Here is a 20,030-nt window from a genome sequence, read left to right as displayed (position 1 = left end):
TGCATTTTCCATTCTTATCCATTAAAAGAACACAACACTTTCAGGTAGGTACTTGTTCAGTAGTTACTCGTTTTAAGTACCTACATAAATATTTTTATGAGACTGGCTGTAACAATTTTCTTATTCTTAATTTGAAAATCTTCGAGTAATTTTTTAATGCTTAATTTTCTATTGTTTTCTATGATTTTTCTGCCATTTTGAGTGTGATGTCAGAAGTCCTATATTTTCGCATGACTTATGGGTTTTTTATTTTTGAAGATACAGGGTTTTGGAAACATTAAAATAGATTGGGATTGTCCGCATCCGTAGTATGGTGATTAAGTTAGGTTGTAGCATTTGACTACAGTACTCAAGGTACTGGTATGATACCCAAATTTTGTTTTTGATTGAGGGGTTGAAAACAATATGATTGATATTTCAATTTAGTATATGTTTATTCAATATCTCTCTGGACTGGTACCTGAAACGCAAAACTGATCATATTGGCTTCATGTTATTAAGATCAATAACACTGCATTAATGTGATGTGTTACTTTACTTGTTTTATTGGCTGTCTTCCAGAGAAAAGAGACTATCATTGATGTGGTTTTTTTTTCAACTTTAATTTAATTTATAAATATTTTTACTTCAAGGGACTTGTACATCTTAGTAGTAGCTTATACGAGTATGGGTATGAAACACAGAGAACCCTAAATACTTATCCCGAGTTCCGTCGATTAGATCGATAGTATCTCCCCGCGGAGAGCGGACAAAGGACAGCATTCACTCGACGGAGATGGACAAAACAGACAAGAATCTGTACACATCCAAGTGCCGAATAACGTTTCCACCTAATTTATATATCAATTCCTCAAAACACAAGTCAACTCTACTCTAATCGTACGAGATTACTTCACATCGGAATCTACAAATAAATTGAAATTTTATCCATTGCTGCTTTTCTCTTTTTCATTACAGTACCTGCTGTTCTTCCTCAATTTCACTTCCCTTATTGTTGCGATGTCCTCCACCTTAAACTTGACTTAAATTATCTGCATCCTATAAAATATATTCCAGTCCTTGGTTCGAGAATATGGGATGAATGGCAGATCACCACCCCTACATGCAATTGACAATCAACTAAACATCTTGTTGATTCGATACGGCGCCCGGTTCCCGTCGTTATCATGGATGAAAGTCCAGGTTCCCTCTCCAGAGTGCAATGTTTTTAATATGTTATACTGAATTTTATATTTGTGACACTTATTGACCGCTACAACTTCCTTTCCCAGAAAATAAATATAAGGGTACGTACCTACATCCGCGATTAGCTACTGTTGTCTCCCATAAATTATTGCTGCACATGTTAAAACTGTCACTTAGAATTGTATAGCTACATAAGGACCGTAGTCCATTTGATCTTCACATTTGTTTGATAATGCCCTAACAAGGCGAATCAATTGTCACAATATTTATTTTTTATGTGTTTTTGTTAATAAAATACAACTTAATAGACTCAAAAAATCTGTGTTTGTTTTAAAATTAATACATAAACTAAGTGACCAGTTCACTGCCTATCCTGAACGAAACTCAACTAATATTGTTTATTGTTATTTGTTTGTATTTGTAGCATTGATGAGCCCGAATCTTGCTTGGGAAAGTCATATTCTGACTTATCAGTAGTGATTTGCTTGAGATAAATATATTATTGTATTTGTATTTTATTTATTGTTTCGGCATTAACTTTGTGGTAAGACATGTAACAATGATTAAAGAAAACACTTATTTTATACCACTTGAGTTAACTCAAAAAAAACAAGTGTTTTCTTTAATCAGTGTTTTATTGTATTTGTTTTTATTGACTAACCCGAGCAGTGTCTGATCAGTCTTGATTCGACTTGGTGATGATTTCCTGGAATGATGAATACTTTCTTACCAAAATTCAACTGTTAAGTGGTTGATGTATAACACTGGTTTTGTTTTCATGTAATTTGTAATCAAGGTATCACTGAATTATTCTGATGCAGTGCCCAATGCATTATTAGGTGCTAGTAAGAGAAGAGGCATAGAATTTAAAGTTGAAAAAAAAAACTTGGAAATTCTATTCTTTTTCCATATCCACACCCAGATGGTGCAAAGGGTACCACATCGAATAGATGCAGTGATAACTTGAATGTTAATAACGTGAAGATGAGGTGATAAGTCCCGCGCTTCAGATTTTAAAAAATATATTATTGATGAGATATAAATGATGTAACTGCTGTTTATTTTTTTGATCAAATTTCTATTTTACTTAATTATGTGATGCTAGTTCAATAATAAACTACCACATCAAATATAAAATATTATTTTGAATTATTGTAATTTAAAAATGAGAAAGTGCTGCATTATGAATTATTTATAAAAACAATAGTTACCGTAGAATATATTTTTTAACTTTTCCTTTCTTTCAAGCCCCGGCGTATTATAAATCGCAAAATTAGTTTGAAATTAAACACTCATCATAAATTACTAAACTTATGTTTTTTTTATACATTTATTTTATTATTTGAAAGAAAACTATGGTTTTTTTGAGAACTATTGTCATAATAACAGTGATACATTTTATAATTATATGTACTTTTAAATTACATGTCATGTTTTTATATGCACATTATAATATGCGATTGCTAATCATAATTTTGAAACATCTTATCCTTTACGAACACCGTTTTTTTAGGAATAATAAGCAAAAATATCACCTGTGCTTTTCATTAAATAGTTTTAATATGACTGACGTTTCTTTCACTTCCTCAAATTTGATTGAACAGCATCAGAGATACTGGAGAAATTTTCAAAGACGCCGCCCAAATATGACACGGGATGTCTGTAGTCAAACGCGTGCGCACATTCTTGGCATTTTACGGGCTATGAACACAGGCGCGCCGCTGACATCGCCAGTTTGCTTTTACCCTTGTCACCGGCAGGTTGTGTCGCCGTGTTCCGCTCCTTGTGTTGTGTATTATATGTGATCATATCAAACAAACCGTGCGGTGATCTATTCTCTTGTGGTTTCTACAAGTGAGGTCGAAATATTTCGACTCACGGTGTGAATTATTTAGTGTAATGCATTTACGGATTTGTCTATGGCTGACTTGTGTTGTCCTGCTGGGATATGCACAAGCTACAGAGGTAAGCGAAGATATTTCTCCCTCTCACCTCGACACCCTGCTCCCGGTGGCGGGTAGACGGGACATGTCATGTCCACGCGGACTGGTCTCCCGGCCCCGACTCTTGGATGGAACGGGTCGCGGCCATATGCGCCCGCTATTGTTTATTATTTATAGACCCCTGTTAGCGGACGAACCTGACTGCTGACTGCCTGTTAGTGAATGCATGCGAACAGATGTAGCACATGCGGACAAACGTCAACAAACTTCAAGTTTCATTCAGTACCACTTTTATTTTTATTCTTCAGAACTTCTTCAGCTTCGCTGGATGACTTTACCACTGCATCAAATTTATTTCAAATCATCTCTTATTAATTCAATAGTATTTAATTTATTTTTTAAAATACCTCGCTTTCTGTTTCTCTTATTCACACTAAATGGTCCTCAGGGCACTGCATCAAAGTAATGCAGTTATTAATTATTTTAAAAGTGCTAATAATGTGTTAGCGTTCTGGAAGTCAAACTTTTTTTACAAAATATTAATTCGTTTTTTTCTTTATTTTTCAACTAATTTTGTTAAATTATTAATCTTGATAAAATAACCAAAATAATGGAGTTAAACGCTTTTATAAAAGATTTTTAGAGTAACAAAATGATATTTCTCAAATTTCTTATAAGACAAACTATAATTTATATGTATATAAATTTATATTCAGCGTTTGTGCACATAAATCAAACCAGATAGTTCTGTTCCAAGTCCTAATCAGTAGTTCTCGTAATTTATAGAAATATGAGACGAAAAACACTTTTTTTAAAGTGTGTCAATACATTGATAAACAACAATTTAAATACGTGGAAACGGTGACGTGAACTGTTTTTGTTACAAATCTGGATGAAAAGGGAATTCGAGGAAGATATTTTTATGGTTTGACCAGGTAAACTATAAATTTGGGGTGCACTATGTAAAGAATGGGAATAATAGGCGAGGGTGCATACATTCGAGGGGTTCAAAAGCGTAATATAGGATTAGGCCTGTTACTTTACATTATTCAGAAGGAATGTAAGATAATGACTTATTTGTATGTATTAGTTTCCGGTTTTTCTTGTAAGCTTGTATGACGCAGGGTACACGTAGTTAATTGTACAAAAAATGGTCTGCCCACTAACAGGTATTTCCTAATTGTGACCTTTTTATGGTATGATTAGTAAAAATGCAATGATTTAATGATGTTTAATTCTGGTAGACTCCTACTCATTTTAATATGTCAAATATTTCAATATTAATTAGTACCTACCCACTAGCCTTAAGGAGACGGGGCACCATCAATTTAATATTGTCAAAATGTCTTCGTGATTGACGTGCGTCATGCGGAACGTCAATTCGGCGCATTCATATGTTGTTTTTCTCTAGAAAACTGTTCTATTATCAACACATTCACGATAACGGCATCAAAATTTATTTTATAGATAAGTAAATCACTACTAGGGTTAGCGTTTCCATTATATTTTATAAGACCATTATTATATTGGCCGTATTACAAGATTTGAGGACAATTTGGCTATCGACAAAACAGTCTTAGTTTGATGTCGATCTACCATCGTACACAAAATATGGGATTTTTATTTGCCTTCAATGAAAATTATTTCATATTCATTATTTTTAATCAATGAGAAAAAGCAAACATTAATCATTTAAATTGCTTCTGTAACGTTAGATCTGTCGCATCAGTAAGCAACTTTAAAGGAAACGTTGAAATTCTCATTGATCGTCCCCTGACCCCATAGTGTATTAGTAATTCCGAATAAACGAATTCTGCGAAACCTCAGCACACACAATGAAATCATAAATATCTTGCCAGTTTAAATATCAGCTGATCGCTTTTAAATTGGAGCCAAGTATGATGACCGATGCTTCTTGATGTAGTGGTTGAGATTTATGACTACCGTTCATGAGTCGATTACTGACAACATAAAAATACAAGGGACATTCGTAGCAAACGAAGCAATATTTAATCGTTATATTACAGCACAACGCTAAGAATATGAATACAATATACAATATTAGAAAATTCATAGATATCATCAATATATAGAAGAGGAATGTGTGGATTTCTATGGTAAGCAATATTTAATCGTTACATTACAGCACAACGCTAAGAATATGAATACAATATACAATATTAGAAAATTCATATATATCATCAAAATATAGAAGAGGAATGTGTTGATTTCTATGGTAAGCAATATTTAATCGTTACATTACAGCACAACGCTAAGAATATGAATACAATATACAATATTAGAAAATTCATAGATATCATCAATATATAGAAGAGGAATGTGTTGATTTCTATGGTAAGCAATATTTAATCGTTACATTACAGCACAACGCTAAGAATATGAATACAATATACAATATTAGAAAATTCATATATATCATCAATATATAGAAGAGGAATGTGTTGATTTCTATGGTACGCAATATTTAATCGTTGCATTACAGCACAACGCTAAGAATATGAATACAATATACAATATTTGAAAATTCATATATATCATCAAAATATAGAAGAGGAATGTGTTGATTTCTATGGTAAGCAATATTTAATCGTTACATTACAGCACAACACTAAGAATATGAATACAATATACAATATTAGAAAATTCATATATATCATCAAAATATAGAAGAGGAATGTGTTGATTTCTATGGTAAGCAATATTTAATCGATACATTACAGCACAACGCTAAGAATATGAATACAATATACAATATTAGAAAATTCATATATATCATCAATATATAGAAGAGGAATGTGTTGATTTCTATGGTACGCAATATTTAATCGTTGCATTACAGCACAACGCTAAGAATATGAATACAATATACAATATTTGAAAATTCATGGAAATCATCAATATATAGAAGAAGAATGTGTTGATTTCTATGGTAAGTAATATTTAATCGTTGCATTACAGCACAACGCTAAGAATATGAATACAATATACAATATTAGAAAATTTATAGATTTCATCAATATATAGAAGAGGAATGTGTTGATTTCTATGGTAAGCAATATTTAATTGTTACATTACAGCACAACGCTAAGAATATGAATACAATATACAATATTAGAAAATTCATAGATATGATCAATATATAGAAGAGGAATGTGTTGATTTCTATGAATAGCAATATTTAATCGTTACATTACAGCACAACGCTAAGAATATGAATACAATATACATTATTAAAAAATTCATGGAAATCATCAATATATAGAAGAGGAATGTGTTGATTTCTATGAAAATCGATGCCGGGACAAAATGCTTGTCTATTCAGGACAAAGTTTTGAAACACGAACCTTCACCGTATTTCATGCTAATCTTAATTCAAAATTTAATGATAAACATATAACAACATAGTCCATCACTGATTGCCAAAACACGTTACAAAGTTAAGCCCGGGTTTAAATTTTACTTTGGTGGAAGAGCAAAGCGTTTAAAATTGACTTGAATTATTAATGCGAAACGTGTATAGTGTATCGATTAAGACTTAAAAGATTTTCTGAGCTTAAAAGCTCCACGATAAAGATTGAAACCTAAAATGTACCTCGCTGTAGGCTTCGCTAAAAATGTTAAGTAAAATTACAAAGATTTACTTGAGGGGGAAATCACCGAATCGTAATAAAAAGTAAGAAGGTAGTTATTACCTTGATTTTTTTAATTTAAAATATGTACTTAAATATTTAAATAGTCGTACTATACTCTGTAGTGTAATTTATCCATTTTTTCATTAATTGATTCGGCAGTCACTCTGTGGTAAAATCTATCCATTTTTAATTGAAGTTTTACATAATTAATACCACTATTTCCTAAAATCTATTGTTACACGTGTTTCGATGCATTCCGCATCAATTTCAAACACCATATATACGTTACACCGTATATGCGGTGTTTGAAAATGATACGGAATGCATCGAAACACGTGTGACAATAGATTTTAAGAAATAGTGGTATTTATTTAGTAAAACTGAAATAAAAAAAGGTAATTTATTCATTTCTATTTCTCATCGGGTCAAATTAATAAGGCAATTGATAAAAATATCAGAACTGCGTCACGAAATTTCTCGTTAGGCGTAATTTTATTACCCTTTATTATAACAATAGAGCTATGGGAGAATAGCGATATAGAATCTTAAAATAAGTTTATTTTTTAAAATTTGAAGTTGTTCCTTTAATGTTATTTCCAATAATATATTTCGTTATTCCGGAACAAAATAGTGGGCACAGCCCCATTGAGATTGTCTCTAAAATAACCGGTTTTGTACATAGCATTACGTAGGAATATCGATGCTTAGATTCTAGCCTGAGGCTCCGTATTTGGGTTAACTGAATTCTCGCTAGTTCTTATTGTCGTACATTTTGTCGCTTCCACTGCACCGTACTATTATAACCAACACCCTTCGTAAGGTGTACGCAGGTGATGACGTAGATAACATTTTTCTCAAAATATACAATATTGAACACTGTTCATGTCTCTCTGGACGCAATGGATCATTTTCAGACGGGAGGAATATCTAATTTAACTTACTCAACCTATAAAGGTTAGACTCGTTTTGTGTTTAAAACAGCCGATATCATCAATATAGCCGATATAATAAATATATTCATCATTTTCTTTTGCAAAATTCGCCTTCGTAAAAACGTTGTTTTCGTAAGTTGGCAACGCATGACGTCACTGAAACAAATCCACACTACTACTATTACATCTATTACTATTACATATTATAAAGCAGAAATACTTAAAAAATATCAAAATAACAAAATAGCACCATTTTTTTTTGCTTTCTCCCAAGTCAGGTCCGCGTCCTGTGGTTTACACGACTACTGCCGTATTTATAATACGGCTTTATAAGCTCGTTAATAGTAATCTAAACAAGAAGTCGTAATATAGCGTGCATTTTTAATTGTTAAATATTGAATGACGCGTTTCTCCAAATGCGTCATTCAATATTAAAATGTATGAATACCCCCTGAATACCCAACTTCCATTAGCAAACTCGGATTCATGTCCAATCAAATATATATTTTATATTTCAAACAACTACCAAAATGATTATTTTATGTACATAATATAAGATAATATTGAAAAAATATATGACCTTTTTTTTTAAATGGCAGTTATTTCTGACCTCTGTATCTTTATTTTAATAAAACCGTTGGCAGTAAGACATAATACAAGAAATTTGAAAATATTTTTTAGCAATTAAAGCGCTTGCGAGCTAATCAATGAAAAACAAAATGAAATAATTTAATTTTTATGTTTTGTTATATGGAGAAATCAACATTTTTTGTTTTATGATTTTTAATTTATATTTTCATAGACGTTAAGCGTAGGTATTAAGTTATTGAATTATTTTTTTTTTACTGAAAAATGTCATTTTATAGTGCTTGACTCGTCATCCTTGGAACTCAATGATATTTCTTCGATTAAATATAATGGGTACGTATATCATGTAAGGTAATTTTTTGGTTTTTTTGTATAATTCATCTTATCAAATAATTTACATAAATATGTTTTAAGTTTTGCCACCCACTTGTGAGAAATGAAGTTCTTATTTTTTTTCTTAGGAATCAACCCTCATTGCCTGTAAATTTTATCAGTTTATTGATATCAGTAATAAAACACCATTTCTTCCAGTCAGCAATTACACGATACGAGTACGAATGAATGAAATATTATGCTTTATACCGGAAGTGAGGATTTGGACTTAGTTTAGAGTTATTCGCGATCCTTTTTCGACCACAGAACCTCATCTTTAGACAATGAAGTTTTATAGAATATTTGACTTATAGTTGAAATCTTCGAGAATGACTTCGAAAGTATATTCTGCATTTGTGAACAGGAGAACAGAACGAGGACGGCAAAAAAAGATTTGGCATGACCAGATCAATCTGAACCTAAAATTTGGTCATTTCAAAAGCCTACGTAATCGAAGGGCATACATAGATGGGTGGATGTGAAAGAAGCTATGAGTGTACGTCAGGACAGACGAGTGCGGCGTCACATTCTCTCTGCCTAACCCTGCAGAGAATCGGCGTGATAGTTAAGTAGTCGTAGTAGTAGTAGTAGAAATTGTTTAAATCGAAACTATGGAGGCTTAAAGATTGTCTCTAAAGAATTTTGGTTAAAACATTATTTTTTATAAATTTAAAATTCTATTCGTTTTAACGTCATTTAGCCTAGCACCAAAGTTTTAATGAAAAAAATACGAAAACAATTTATTAACTCTTTTTTGCATTACTATCCTTGGTGTATCATCAATATTATTAATACGATTGAAATCACATTTTATGTTTTAAAAAAGTCTCGGAACTCATCTGCAGAATTTAAATCTTCGCTCTTTATTAAAGTAATAAAACTGATTATTGTGAGAATAAACTAACCCTATTTTCGTAGAATTTAGCATGGTATAAAAATTTGTAGGATTTACGTTGACGTGTGATTTTATTTTATTTTGTTAATAAACGAAGTAAACGAATGGCGATTTTCGACCATGAAAATCTATCTTCACAGATGGCCGAACCTCTGCCAGGTTTATAGGCAGCGATTACGTCGCCCGATCACCGTTTTCCTAAAAATATGTGTAAGTTAGGTGGATAATAATATTCTGAGCGTGTATAAATATAATACGGTGGCGTCCCTCCGTTAAGTTATGGGTAGATTCTGAAATATTTCATATCCTCGGGAATTTACCTTCCCTCGCTATTACGTGGAATTTCGTGCCCCCTTGCCCGTTTTGACGTGTAGACTATAGGATTATCTGAATATGTAGTATGGGTGTTCTTTGCGATTCGCGGTTTCGCGTTTCGGCGGTATAGGGATTTCGAAAGTAAATAGAGAAATAATGAGCGTGCGACACTCACTTTAGCGTAATCGGTTTTAGCGAAACACTGGGGAGAAGTTTAAATATTATTCAATGTTAGATAGACCACGTGAATGTAAAGACTTTTGAATATAAGGACTTTTCTCTAGGCTTACTTGTTTCTTTTCTAAAAAAACACTTGTTGTGTAACAAACGGTGGTAAAATACAGCGACTTTTTTGCACCAAAGTACTTGATTATTTAGTATTTACACACTGGTGTACCGTGGTGATTAGTTGGTGTGCCGCGGAAAAAACGTCTAGTTTTTTGAAAATAACACAATTGCTCCAAATTTTGATTCCCTGTGCTCAGTTAAGTAGGCTCACATTTCGCATTAAACATAATATGTTACATATGTTACCATGATATGTTAAATATGCACCTCTGAAATTTCTTAATTTGGTAGGTGTACCTTGAATAGAAAATGTTTGCGGAACACTGATTTAGGCGATACTCGAAATTTTCCCTGCAGTGCTGGCTGCTGGAGGATGTAATTTTTTATGTTCTTTGTCCTTGCAAGTAATACCACCAAAACATCAGTGTCATTCAATATCGCTAATACGGCTTGTTATCTTCAATCTGATCCAAGTGCAATGATTGCTAAAGTAGAGCTGAATCACCTGTGCATTGAGGAATATTATGACCGTTGACCATTAACTGAATGAGCTCTTTGTCGTCATGCTCGTTTTCAGAAATCATGACTCTTGGGATGTTATTATGTTATCAGCTTCAATAACTTTGGTTCTTCCCTGTGGAGACGTTCTTCCGCTTTATTATCATTTCCTGGTAAACGTCGAAGACAATTAAAGGCTATGTAGAAAACTTTGTGGTGTGGAGATGATCCCCTTCGAGGAGTGGGGACTTTTCAGGGGACACTTCTAGGGTCCTAAGGAACACTTGTGCCCAAAACAAATCTATCAAAAAAATCGGTGGTTGATGTGTAATTCGTCAGGATTACTAGTGCTCCTTTTGCAGGATGAATTGCACAAGGATATGGTGTTCAGTAGCCAATATGATGGCTAAAGTCAAGCGCAAATTCGCAATCGCAGTGTGCACCAAGCCTCACACTTACTTAGATAGCGTATATGAAATGAGTATTTTTTTTTAAATGAACTTCCGTAAAGGTGTATATTTTTGCTGGAATGCTGCGCTAATGATATGATTTTATATTGGATTCAAGTCTTGATATTCGCGGCATAATGACTTATTTTCTGTCTTTATACCTATCCTTATGTATGAAGTACTTAAAACTTAATATTATAACATATCGCAGGAAAATGATTGCATTCCGCAATACATACAGCTTGTATCTTGTGTCGGATACACGCGTTGTTCTATGTAAAATATTACACATTATTATTTAGTCTGCTTCTTTCTCTCCGTGGCCTAACGGCGCCATCCATCCTCCAGACGTTTTATTTACGTGTGACGACAGCCATTTGCAAGTTAAGAGTAAGAAAAGTGCCCAGCATTGTGTTTGATAACATATAATTAGAATAAAAAGCCATTATAACTAAACTTTTAGCAATAAACGCCACGTCAAAATCGTCGTTTTAATAGCTACTCGTAATTTTTAAATTTTAAGGGCTTTATTTAATGTATGTAATATTATACCACCTCCTAAATAACGCAAACGATGTTGAAATAGCTTCTTGACTTCAATAAATTAAAAATAATAAATTTAACCTTAACGTAAAGTAGGTTCCGCTTAACATAACTTAACTTAAAGAAATATTTTTCTAAAGAAATGCTGCTTCATTGCTGTTTTTTTTCTTGCGGGGATTCTTTTCACATCAATATTTGATATTTCAGTTGGTATCAATGTGAATGTCAAAGCTACGCTTTTTCATTGCAATATATTCCAAAAAGTCGATCCAATTCCGCATTATAAATTATGTTATTGATGTCTTAAGCTATATTTGTGCAATATAAGAAAGCAGTTTTCTTTACAAAAATAGTAATAGATTTCCTCGACTCCGCCACGTTTATATATTTCTACTCCTATAATATCTGAATCGAATTTTCCACTATCGTAACTTATCCAAACTAAACATTATTTATGAACCACTTAACTCTGTCAATAAGCGATTTTTTTTATTCCAGCAATCTGTAAACAAATAAGAAGAATGGGATATTTCGCTGTCGATAGTTACAGTGTTCCCAGTCTAAAGGCGACCGGGATACAACGTAAAATTACAAGAGCTTTGTCTTTTGTATCTTTTGTATCGTGACAGTGGCGCAGCTGTTACTAGTATAGGTTACAGGTTCATATTATTCTGTGGCCTACCCGTTTTATTAAATCGAAAGCTAATATTCCCACCCGGATCGTGGTTTTGCTATTGGATGTTTTATGGTAAAGAAAATATATATGAACGTTCCTTTGAACGAACGCTGCTACATGTATTTTATGAACATTTTGTAAACAACTTCATTCTTAATTTGTACGCTTATTCACGAATACGCTTTGATTTTTTGGGATCGTTGCCAAAATGAATTTCATGAAAATATTCATGAAAACATTTCGATTCGTTTGATGTATGATGGAATTACTATTTTGATACCTCATTGATGCTAAATGAAACCGTTTAAGCTACCACACCATTCAACGACTTTCTACTTAGTAACGCGACAAAGAAATTTCGTTTAGTGAAGTTGTACTTTAATAATAAAGCGTTTTTCTGGGTTATTATGCCGTATGCCTTGCATTCGTGCTTCTTGCGTATGCGCGGAAACTTAAACAGCATCCTAAAATCAACTTGTATTAGTGAATCTACGTTTTATACATGGAAACAAGTCGTGTTTTTCATTATTGATAACCAGTTTTAAATGCGTTATAAAATTAATCAAATAACATAGGCACATTATATATTTTTTTAAATCTTTAGGTAATAATTTAGCTTCATTAGTTTCAAAAAAGAATTCAAAACATCGCTAATGTCATTTCAAGGAGAACAGCCATTGATAATGTAAATTATCGTTGTGAATTCGTTAATTGTTTCTATTTTTATTTTAACCAACTATCCACCATGCCGCTTCACAGGGGTAGGCAGAGAGAATAGGACGCCACACTCTGTCTATGGAAACATTCTTCGCCTCTTCTCTGTCCTCATATACCCCCCGATTATTCCTATTCCTTACCTGACCGCTTTCAAGTATTTTACATACTTGATCATGCCAAGTTTCCTCGGCCTTCCTCCGCTCCTATTTCCAATAACATTCGCCTCATAAATTTATATTATCATTCTTTCCTCACCCATTCGTTCCACATGTCCAAACCACCTCGACACACTTTTCTTAATTTTATCGATACTGCTTATTTCTGCCTTGCATTATTTCCTTACACTATTCACATTTCGACTGCATTCAGTCTACTTTCATCCTTCTTTTGCCAACTCTATGATTCACTTCCATACAATAGGGTTGGTACCATGTCTCCATTGTTTACTACCAGTTTAGCTTTCGCTGTTAGGCCGTATTTATTACATTTTATTTATCCCAGCATTACCTTTATTTTAACAAATATTGTACATTTTTCTAATGCTCCTGAAAATTGATCGAGGAATTTTATGGTCCATTCTATTCCTAATTCCTTACTTTATGGTGTTAGTTTACTTTGTATTATGTATTCACCTATTCGCATCCTCGGAGACCATTAAAACTCCCCATTAAAATGAGACTTTTTTCTGATTCGTCTATTATTCATTGTGAACCTTTTCTAGATGGAACATTTTAGACTTAATAGGTAATTTTATTTATCGTTACCTCATAAATAAATCCCGTTGTTCGGTTTCTCAATTTTTTCTTTCGCAATTTAAATTTTGTTTTATTATTTATTTATTTTTTGAACGCATGGAAATATGTACATTAATCTTATTTATTGTTTCGACATTCACTTGCGGTAAGACATGATGAAATTGTAAATGAAAACACGTGTTTTTTTACCACTTGAGATATGTTTATTTAAAAAAATAATATGTATGTACGTAAAATTAATGTAACTCAAGTGGTAAAGCACTATTGTTCCCATTTATAATAGTTTTTAATTGCGACTTTTCTGTGAATTATCTACGTATTTTAGTACTAAAATTTATGTAAATAAATATCGATGAGTTTTGTTATAAGATTTAAGTTTTGTACCGACATTTCTCGATAAAAATACATTTTATATAAATAACACAATAACTTTTTTGTTTTTTCCATATTTATTTTATATAACCAGTGACCGGGATTCATCGTTACCGGCATCATCAGACTGGTGGGAGTCTAGACAAACTTCTGTTATATACACAACTAGGCAGGGGTTGAAAACCATGATTTTATATATTTTTTCCAACGATAATGATTTCCAATTTAAATCAATACTCCTCTATACCACCTTTGAAAACTTTTCTTGATACTTTTACTATCCCTTGTTCAGCTTTTCATCCCTTTCTTAATTTTAGATATTATTAAATCCGAATGTCATGAACCATATAATTGATATTTATTATAATTAGGTAATCAATATATTAAGTTATCATGACAAAAAATTCTTAAATTTATATGCCATATATTACTGTCAATATAACACGACACCGAGCCAAATTCTGTTTATTTACGGTGGCTTCACCGCTCACGTGTACCTACGTATATTCTTTCAACTCTTCATATATTAAAACAAGTTATATAAAAGTTATTATTTGCTTATGCATGGTAAGGCATATGAATACGGCATTTTCATTAAGAATTCTCTGTTATTGCAATATACCGCTCTCGCATCCAGATGCAGACAAGAAGCATAATATCTGTATTTCTGTACAATGTGTCTAACCGCTCGACGCTCCAAGTTCTCCCAATCTAACCTAACCCACGACTCTTGCCATTAAAATATTTTCTTATTCCTAAACCTTGAAAATATTGTCATTCCGGATGATTGTAGCATACATGCTTTAAAATTCGTAGTAGGTGTTGTCACGCAATCATGTATTATATTATACTTTTTCACTTAAATAATTTTCATATTAACAATCAGGTAATCGCTAAGTATCCATCCGAAGTATCTAAAGATTACTTTGTTTCTAAGACTCGACTGCCAAACTCGAAAAATCAAAAAAAAACTTCATTATAATACTGATTTCTTTAATCGGTTATTACGCAACACAACATACCATTTGACCTGTGGCGTGCACAGAGAATTGATTAGGGTAGGCAAAAGAGGTAAGTAGTTAGATAAGCTGGTACTACTTACTAGGGTAGGCAGTAGAGGTAGGTAGTAAAGTAAGCTACGTACTGCTTAATAAGGTAGGGTAGGTACTGGTTGCGTTTTTATATGTCACGCGGGTAAGTTAGGATAAGCTCTGCTTTTCTGCCTATATGGAATGCACGCCCCTGCATTCGACTTAGTTTTTCTATTCTTAGTTTTCCTTTCTACAAAGGTTCAAAATAACTATATCTTTACCCTTTATAGATAGAATACATCTCCTGTGTACCTGCCACAAACGAAATTCTTGTAGGAAACTGAGTAAATAATGAAATAAGTGACAACTTACAGTTGTTATTTTTTGCTCCTTAAACAATATTGAAGATCATAAATAGTCTCTTTTTACACGTGATTATCGAAATTTTAAGCACCTTTATTTATCAATGATTCGTGGTCATAGTTAATCTGATAGCACTTTGTCTCTCTGTATCCTTAGTCCTTACCATCTACCGCTGTGTACGACTATTCCCTAGTCTCATTTACTCACTACTCGGAACATCACCCCATCCGACGTATGAGGATGCTAGTTAAAAAAAAACAGTAATTCCCACTTAGTACATACTTATGTATTTTTATCCATAATGCTGAAACCAACATTTTATTATAAAGAAATATAATGAAAACAATAATATGTAATTAAAATGTAACTTTGTTTTAAAATCACTGTATATATTTTTTTATTACTTAATTATAATGTCTACCGGTTAGCTTCGAAACCGGTGGACATTATAATTAAGTTATAATTTAATGTTTTTAGTGATTTTAAAATAAACTTATAATTAAATTGTAAAATGGAAAATCACGAAGTTAGTGCTTCAAATATAAATTATACAATAATATATATTTAAAATTCAAAAATGTTAGTTATAACCCTCCCCCCTTCAAATCCTTAGCGTACAATTTTTTGTACTTATGGTATTTGTACATACATATTTTTTTTCAAACCCTTATCCGCACCCCAATGGTGCATAGGGCACTGCGTCATATAAACGCGTGTTATGTTGATCGTTTACACATGAAGGAAAGGTGATCAGCCCTCCGCTTCAGGTACCAGTCCAGGGCAATATTGAATAAATATTACAGTGAAAAAATCACTTAAATTTATTTTACCCCCCTTGGGAATCGAACCCAGGACCTCCAGAACGGTAGCCGAGCGTGCTGACCATTACACTACGGAGGCGGACATACATATAAACAATCAATATTAACTATATAAATACATATACCAATAAATGTTTTGATGCGATATTCTTAATCGTAACACTCCCATATTTTTCGTCTATGCTATCCAGTTTTCTCCCTATTGTAACATTGGATTCGTCAAATATTTACAAAAAGATTTGCAACACATGTCAACTCACAACTTTTAGTACTTAATGCATTTTTACATTAATTAAAACAAATAATATAAAATTTTGTACGCGACAGATCCTGTGTATCTCGATGCAAGGAGCGTCCCGTGCAGGCCCATTTCTATGTACGTACTTGTACCAAGAAATAGCTTTTTCACACCGCATTTAACGATTTCTTAAACTGCTTCGAAGATCCGGAGGAAATGTGTAATGGGTGGTGCGAAGTGCTAACTCATTTTTTGCAGGAAACTGCCTGTCGTGTTTATTATTTTTAACGTTACTAAGTATCGATTTTTTTGTAGATACCTTGTATCAACTTCTTTTTGAATTACCTAACATTAAAGTGAATCTGAATTCTAGCCACGGCTTATACAACACCGCTTATCATGGCCCTACTTAGACTTCAACTTGTTAAGTTTTATAGCCTCTACCTGCTTGTGAATGGGTTTACTCTTAATGTTTTAAGTAAGTATAATTTCATGTAATTAATGAGTCTAAATTTTAGGCAAAAACACCACTAGCTATCTCTTTAAAGACCTGAGTTTAAACAATTCAATAATTCAACAGTTATAAGTTAGCAATAAAGTTACGTGGGTGTATGATTTTAGTTCTATGAGTTTACTTGTCTTCTATGAGTTCTATGAGTCGTAACAATCGGCGGGTATGTATGAGGAGATGCATGAACGTGGAAGAGGCAAAGAATGTTTGCAAGGACAGAGTGGTGTGAGCTCTATTCTCTCTGCCTACCCCTGCGGGGAAGCGGCGTGATGGTTAGTTAGTTAGTTAGAGTTTACTTGTGAGTTCACATAGTTAACATAGTTTAGAGTTCACATAGTTAACAATTTTTGTATGAATCGGTAGAATTTGGATTCAATCTTTTCTGTTATTGTAAATCGATAAGGTTACGATTATCGATTTTATTGTCCCTGTAAAGCTCTTTCCAGACGGACGATAAATCGCAACTAGTGTCTAGCCAAATCGGCGTTAGATATCGTCCGTGTGGATGATAATAATGTGGATTCGCTCAGCGACGATATCTAGCGCTATCGGCCGTTTAGGTTAAAGATCGTTGCGATTTAAGTTTCGCTCACAGTTTTTACTTCTAATAATATTTTAAAACTATATATATCTTTCCTTATTAGTAGTACCCATCTAAATTTTCACATACACGAAATTCCCAATGCGTAATTGGAATTACTAATTTTGGGAAAGTTTTATATACAATAAGCGAATATTAAAAAAAAAAAAAAAATAATAATAATAATAATATGAAAATAACTCCTGTAATCGGAGATAATCCAGATTTTGTGAACAAGTATTTGGACACACTCAAAATGTTGTAAATAAATTATCTGGTCAAATTAAAAGCTTAATAATAAAAATGGTATTTTCTGGCGTTTCTCATGTGTGTGATTATAATCCAGGATTCGGATCTCACATACTAATATAAGAGTTTCCGCTTAATAAAAAGCTTCTTTACATCTCACCAATAGATGTCTCTAGTGAAGTTCTAGTGATTCAAGAACAAGGTTTCTAAATTGGTTCATATATATAGAACTTCCAAGAATTTGAGTAGTGTGGTTGTCAATAATGGGTAGAATTGGTGAATGTTACACGTGTGTAAAGTGATCACTTAAACCAGCCTATGACGGTCGTCAGCCCCGTAAATGCCCAGACTTCCATATTCTTCTTCATCTTTGATGAGATGTCAAAAAATAATATGAAAATAACTCCTGTAATCGGAGATAATCCAGATTTTGTGAACAAGTATTTGGACACACTCAAAATGTTGTAAAAAAACTAGTTTAAAAGGGTAACGACTTTGTTTCTTTTCGTTATTTTCTTTGCGTTGCTTGTTTCGTAAGTAGCGCTATGTCTAAAATTGTTTTCATAATATGATTACAACAAGGGCAAGTTGTGTATCTGAAGCGCTGCACCTTTTAGTCCTCCCTGACGACACTTTCTCATAATTTATACACAACGTTTTCTATTATTTAATGCAATAGGTATCCCTGCGACGCCATTAGCGAACAGAAAGGGATCTCCAGCATTAACATCCCCCCACCTTTCGTAATATTATAATATTACCCGTCTGAATTATAATTTGATGAACGTAGAGCCATTCGTACTGCCTGTATGCGTTACAAAATGGTGGCGTGCCTACGGAGTGCAGTGGTTCGGGCACAGATTCACAGACAGGTTACTAATATGCTCTGAAATTTCGATTTTGTGAACCTCTATTTTAACAGACAAAATTTCCAGTCACTCCCTATTAATTTAACCGTTTTTACGGTCCTAATTATTCCTCTACTACTATTATTATTACCTATTACTCCATAAATATCAATGTATAATAAAATACATATAAATTGAATCTGACAAAGCTAAAATTTGACTATTCCTTAAAATTAACAAAATATTGCGTTGTTTTAAAATACTTAAAATATTTTTACATTTAAAATACGAACCTACGTAAGTGGAACGCTAAATATGAACAGGTGAAGTACCACGCATTGTGAAAGTAATAATCATCATTGGGTTTTGTGATAATTTCTTGTTTTCTTGAAAATATCGAATCACTGACATATATCTCATATTTTAGTACTTACTTAAAATTGAAGCACCAATCAATGACAGTGTAAAAATTGAGTAAACGGAATATTTTTTTGCTGTTGAAAATTTGGCATTGTTGTGTTTTTTTAATGCCCTCTTTCTCTCCCTCTGTCTATTAAAATAGAGATTTTTTAAGAAGTTTCGATGCTGCACGCGCATTTTTTTATTTGTTGGTCTCGTTACTTTCTTCGTAAGGACAGCAATATTATGCTGGTACGAAATAGTGGCAAATTACTGACTGTAATATGTACTTCCAGTGTCTAATCGTACCGAATAGACAGTCCGCACGTATGTTGCATGAACTTTATACCATTCATAATTTCAGTGATATCCTTGAGAATTATTTTAGCTCATTGCCAATATTATCCATATAGTAGATCCATCAATGTTGCTTTGACTCGTAAGAAACAAGTCATTGCCTTGTTTCTATAGTTCCGCTTAGAAACTAGTTTTATTCAAATTAATAACTTATGCATACTTAGTTATAGTATAAATAAGCTATGACGTATCAATGTTATCATAAATATTATGCCATTATTATTTACCCATATCATATTCTATTATATCGAGTTATGATAAAATATTGTGGATATTTGACTTATTTATTAGGTTAGAAAATAAGGAACCCAACACAAAATCCATAAACAAGTACATACACAGTAAAATTATAAGCGTGAATCAATCCGCGACCACAGTTTCGCGGTCAAGCTAAATCACAAACGTGTTTGTGTAGAATTTACTGTTTTGTTATGTGGTTGATTTTTATATTA

At 32.7% G+C, this 20,030-nt stretch overlaps 1 protein-coding gene across 2 annotated transcripts in view; it reads left to right on the top strand.

The window, feature by feature from the left end:
* The first annotated feature begins 2,917 nt into the window (after positions 1–2,917).
* Sdc (Syndecan) overlaps positions 2,918–20,030 on the top strand; it is a 329,248-nt gene continuing 312,135 nt past the window's right edge. For both annotated transcript variants that reach the window (XM_088259426.1, XM_088259425.1), the window contains exon 1: positions 2,918–3,150. In XM_088259426.1, coding sequence (XP_088115552.1) covers positions 3,085–3,150 — 66 coding nt within the window. In that variant the 5' untranslated portion in view covers positions 2,918–3,084. The remainder of the gene's footprint in view (positions 3,151–20,030) is intronic.

Source organism: Brachycentrus maculatus, unplaced genomic scaffold (genome assembly GCF_059751285.1).
Source record: "Brachycentrus maculatus isolate JH-2025_06_01 unplaced genomic scaffold, ASM5975128v1 h1tg000117l, whole genome shotgun sequence".
Classification (NCBI taxonomy): Eukaryota; Metazoa; Arthropoda; class Insecta; order Trichoptera; family Brachycentridae; genus Brachycentrus; species Brachycentrus maculatus.
This window is presented reverse-complemented; position numbering and strand designations above follow the sequence as displayed.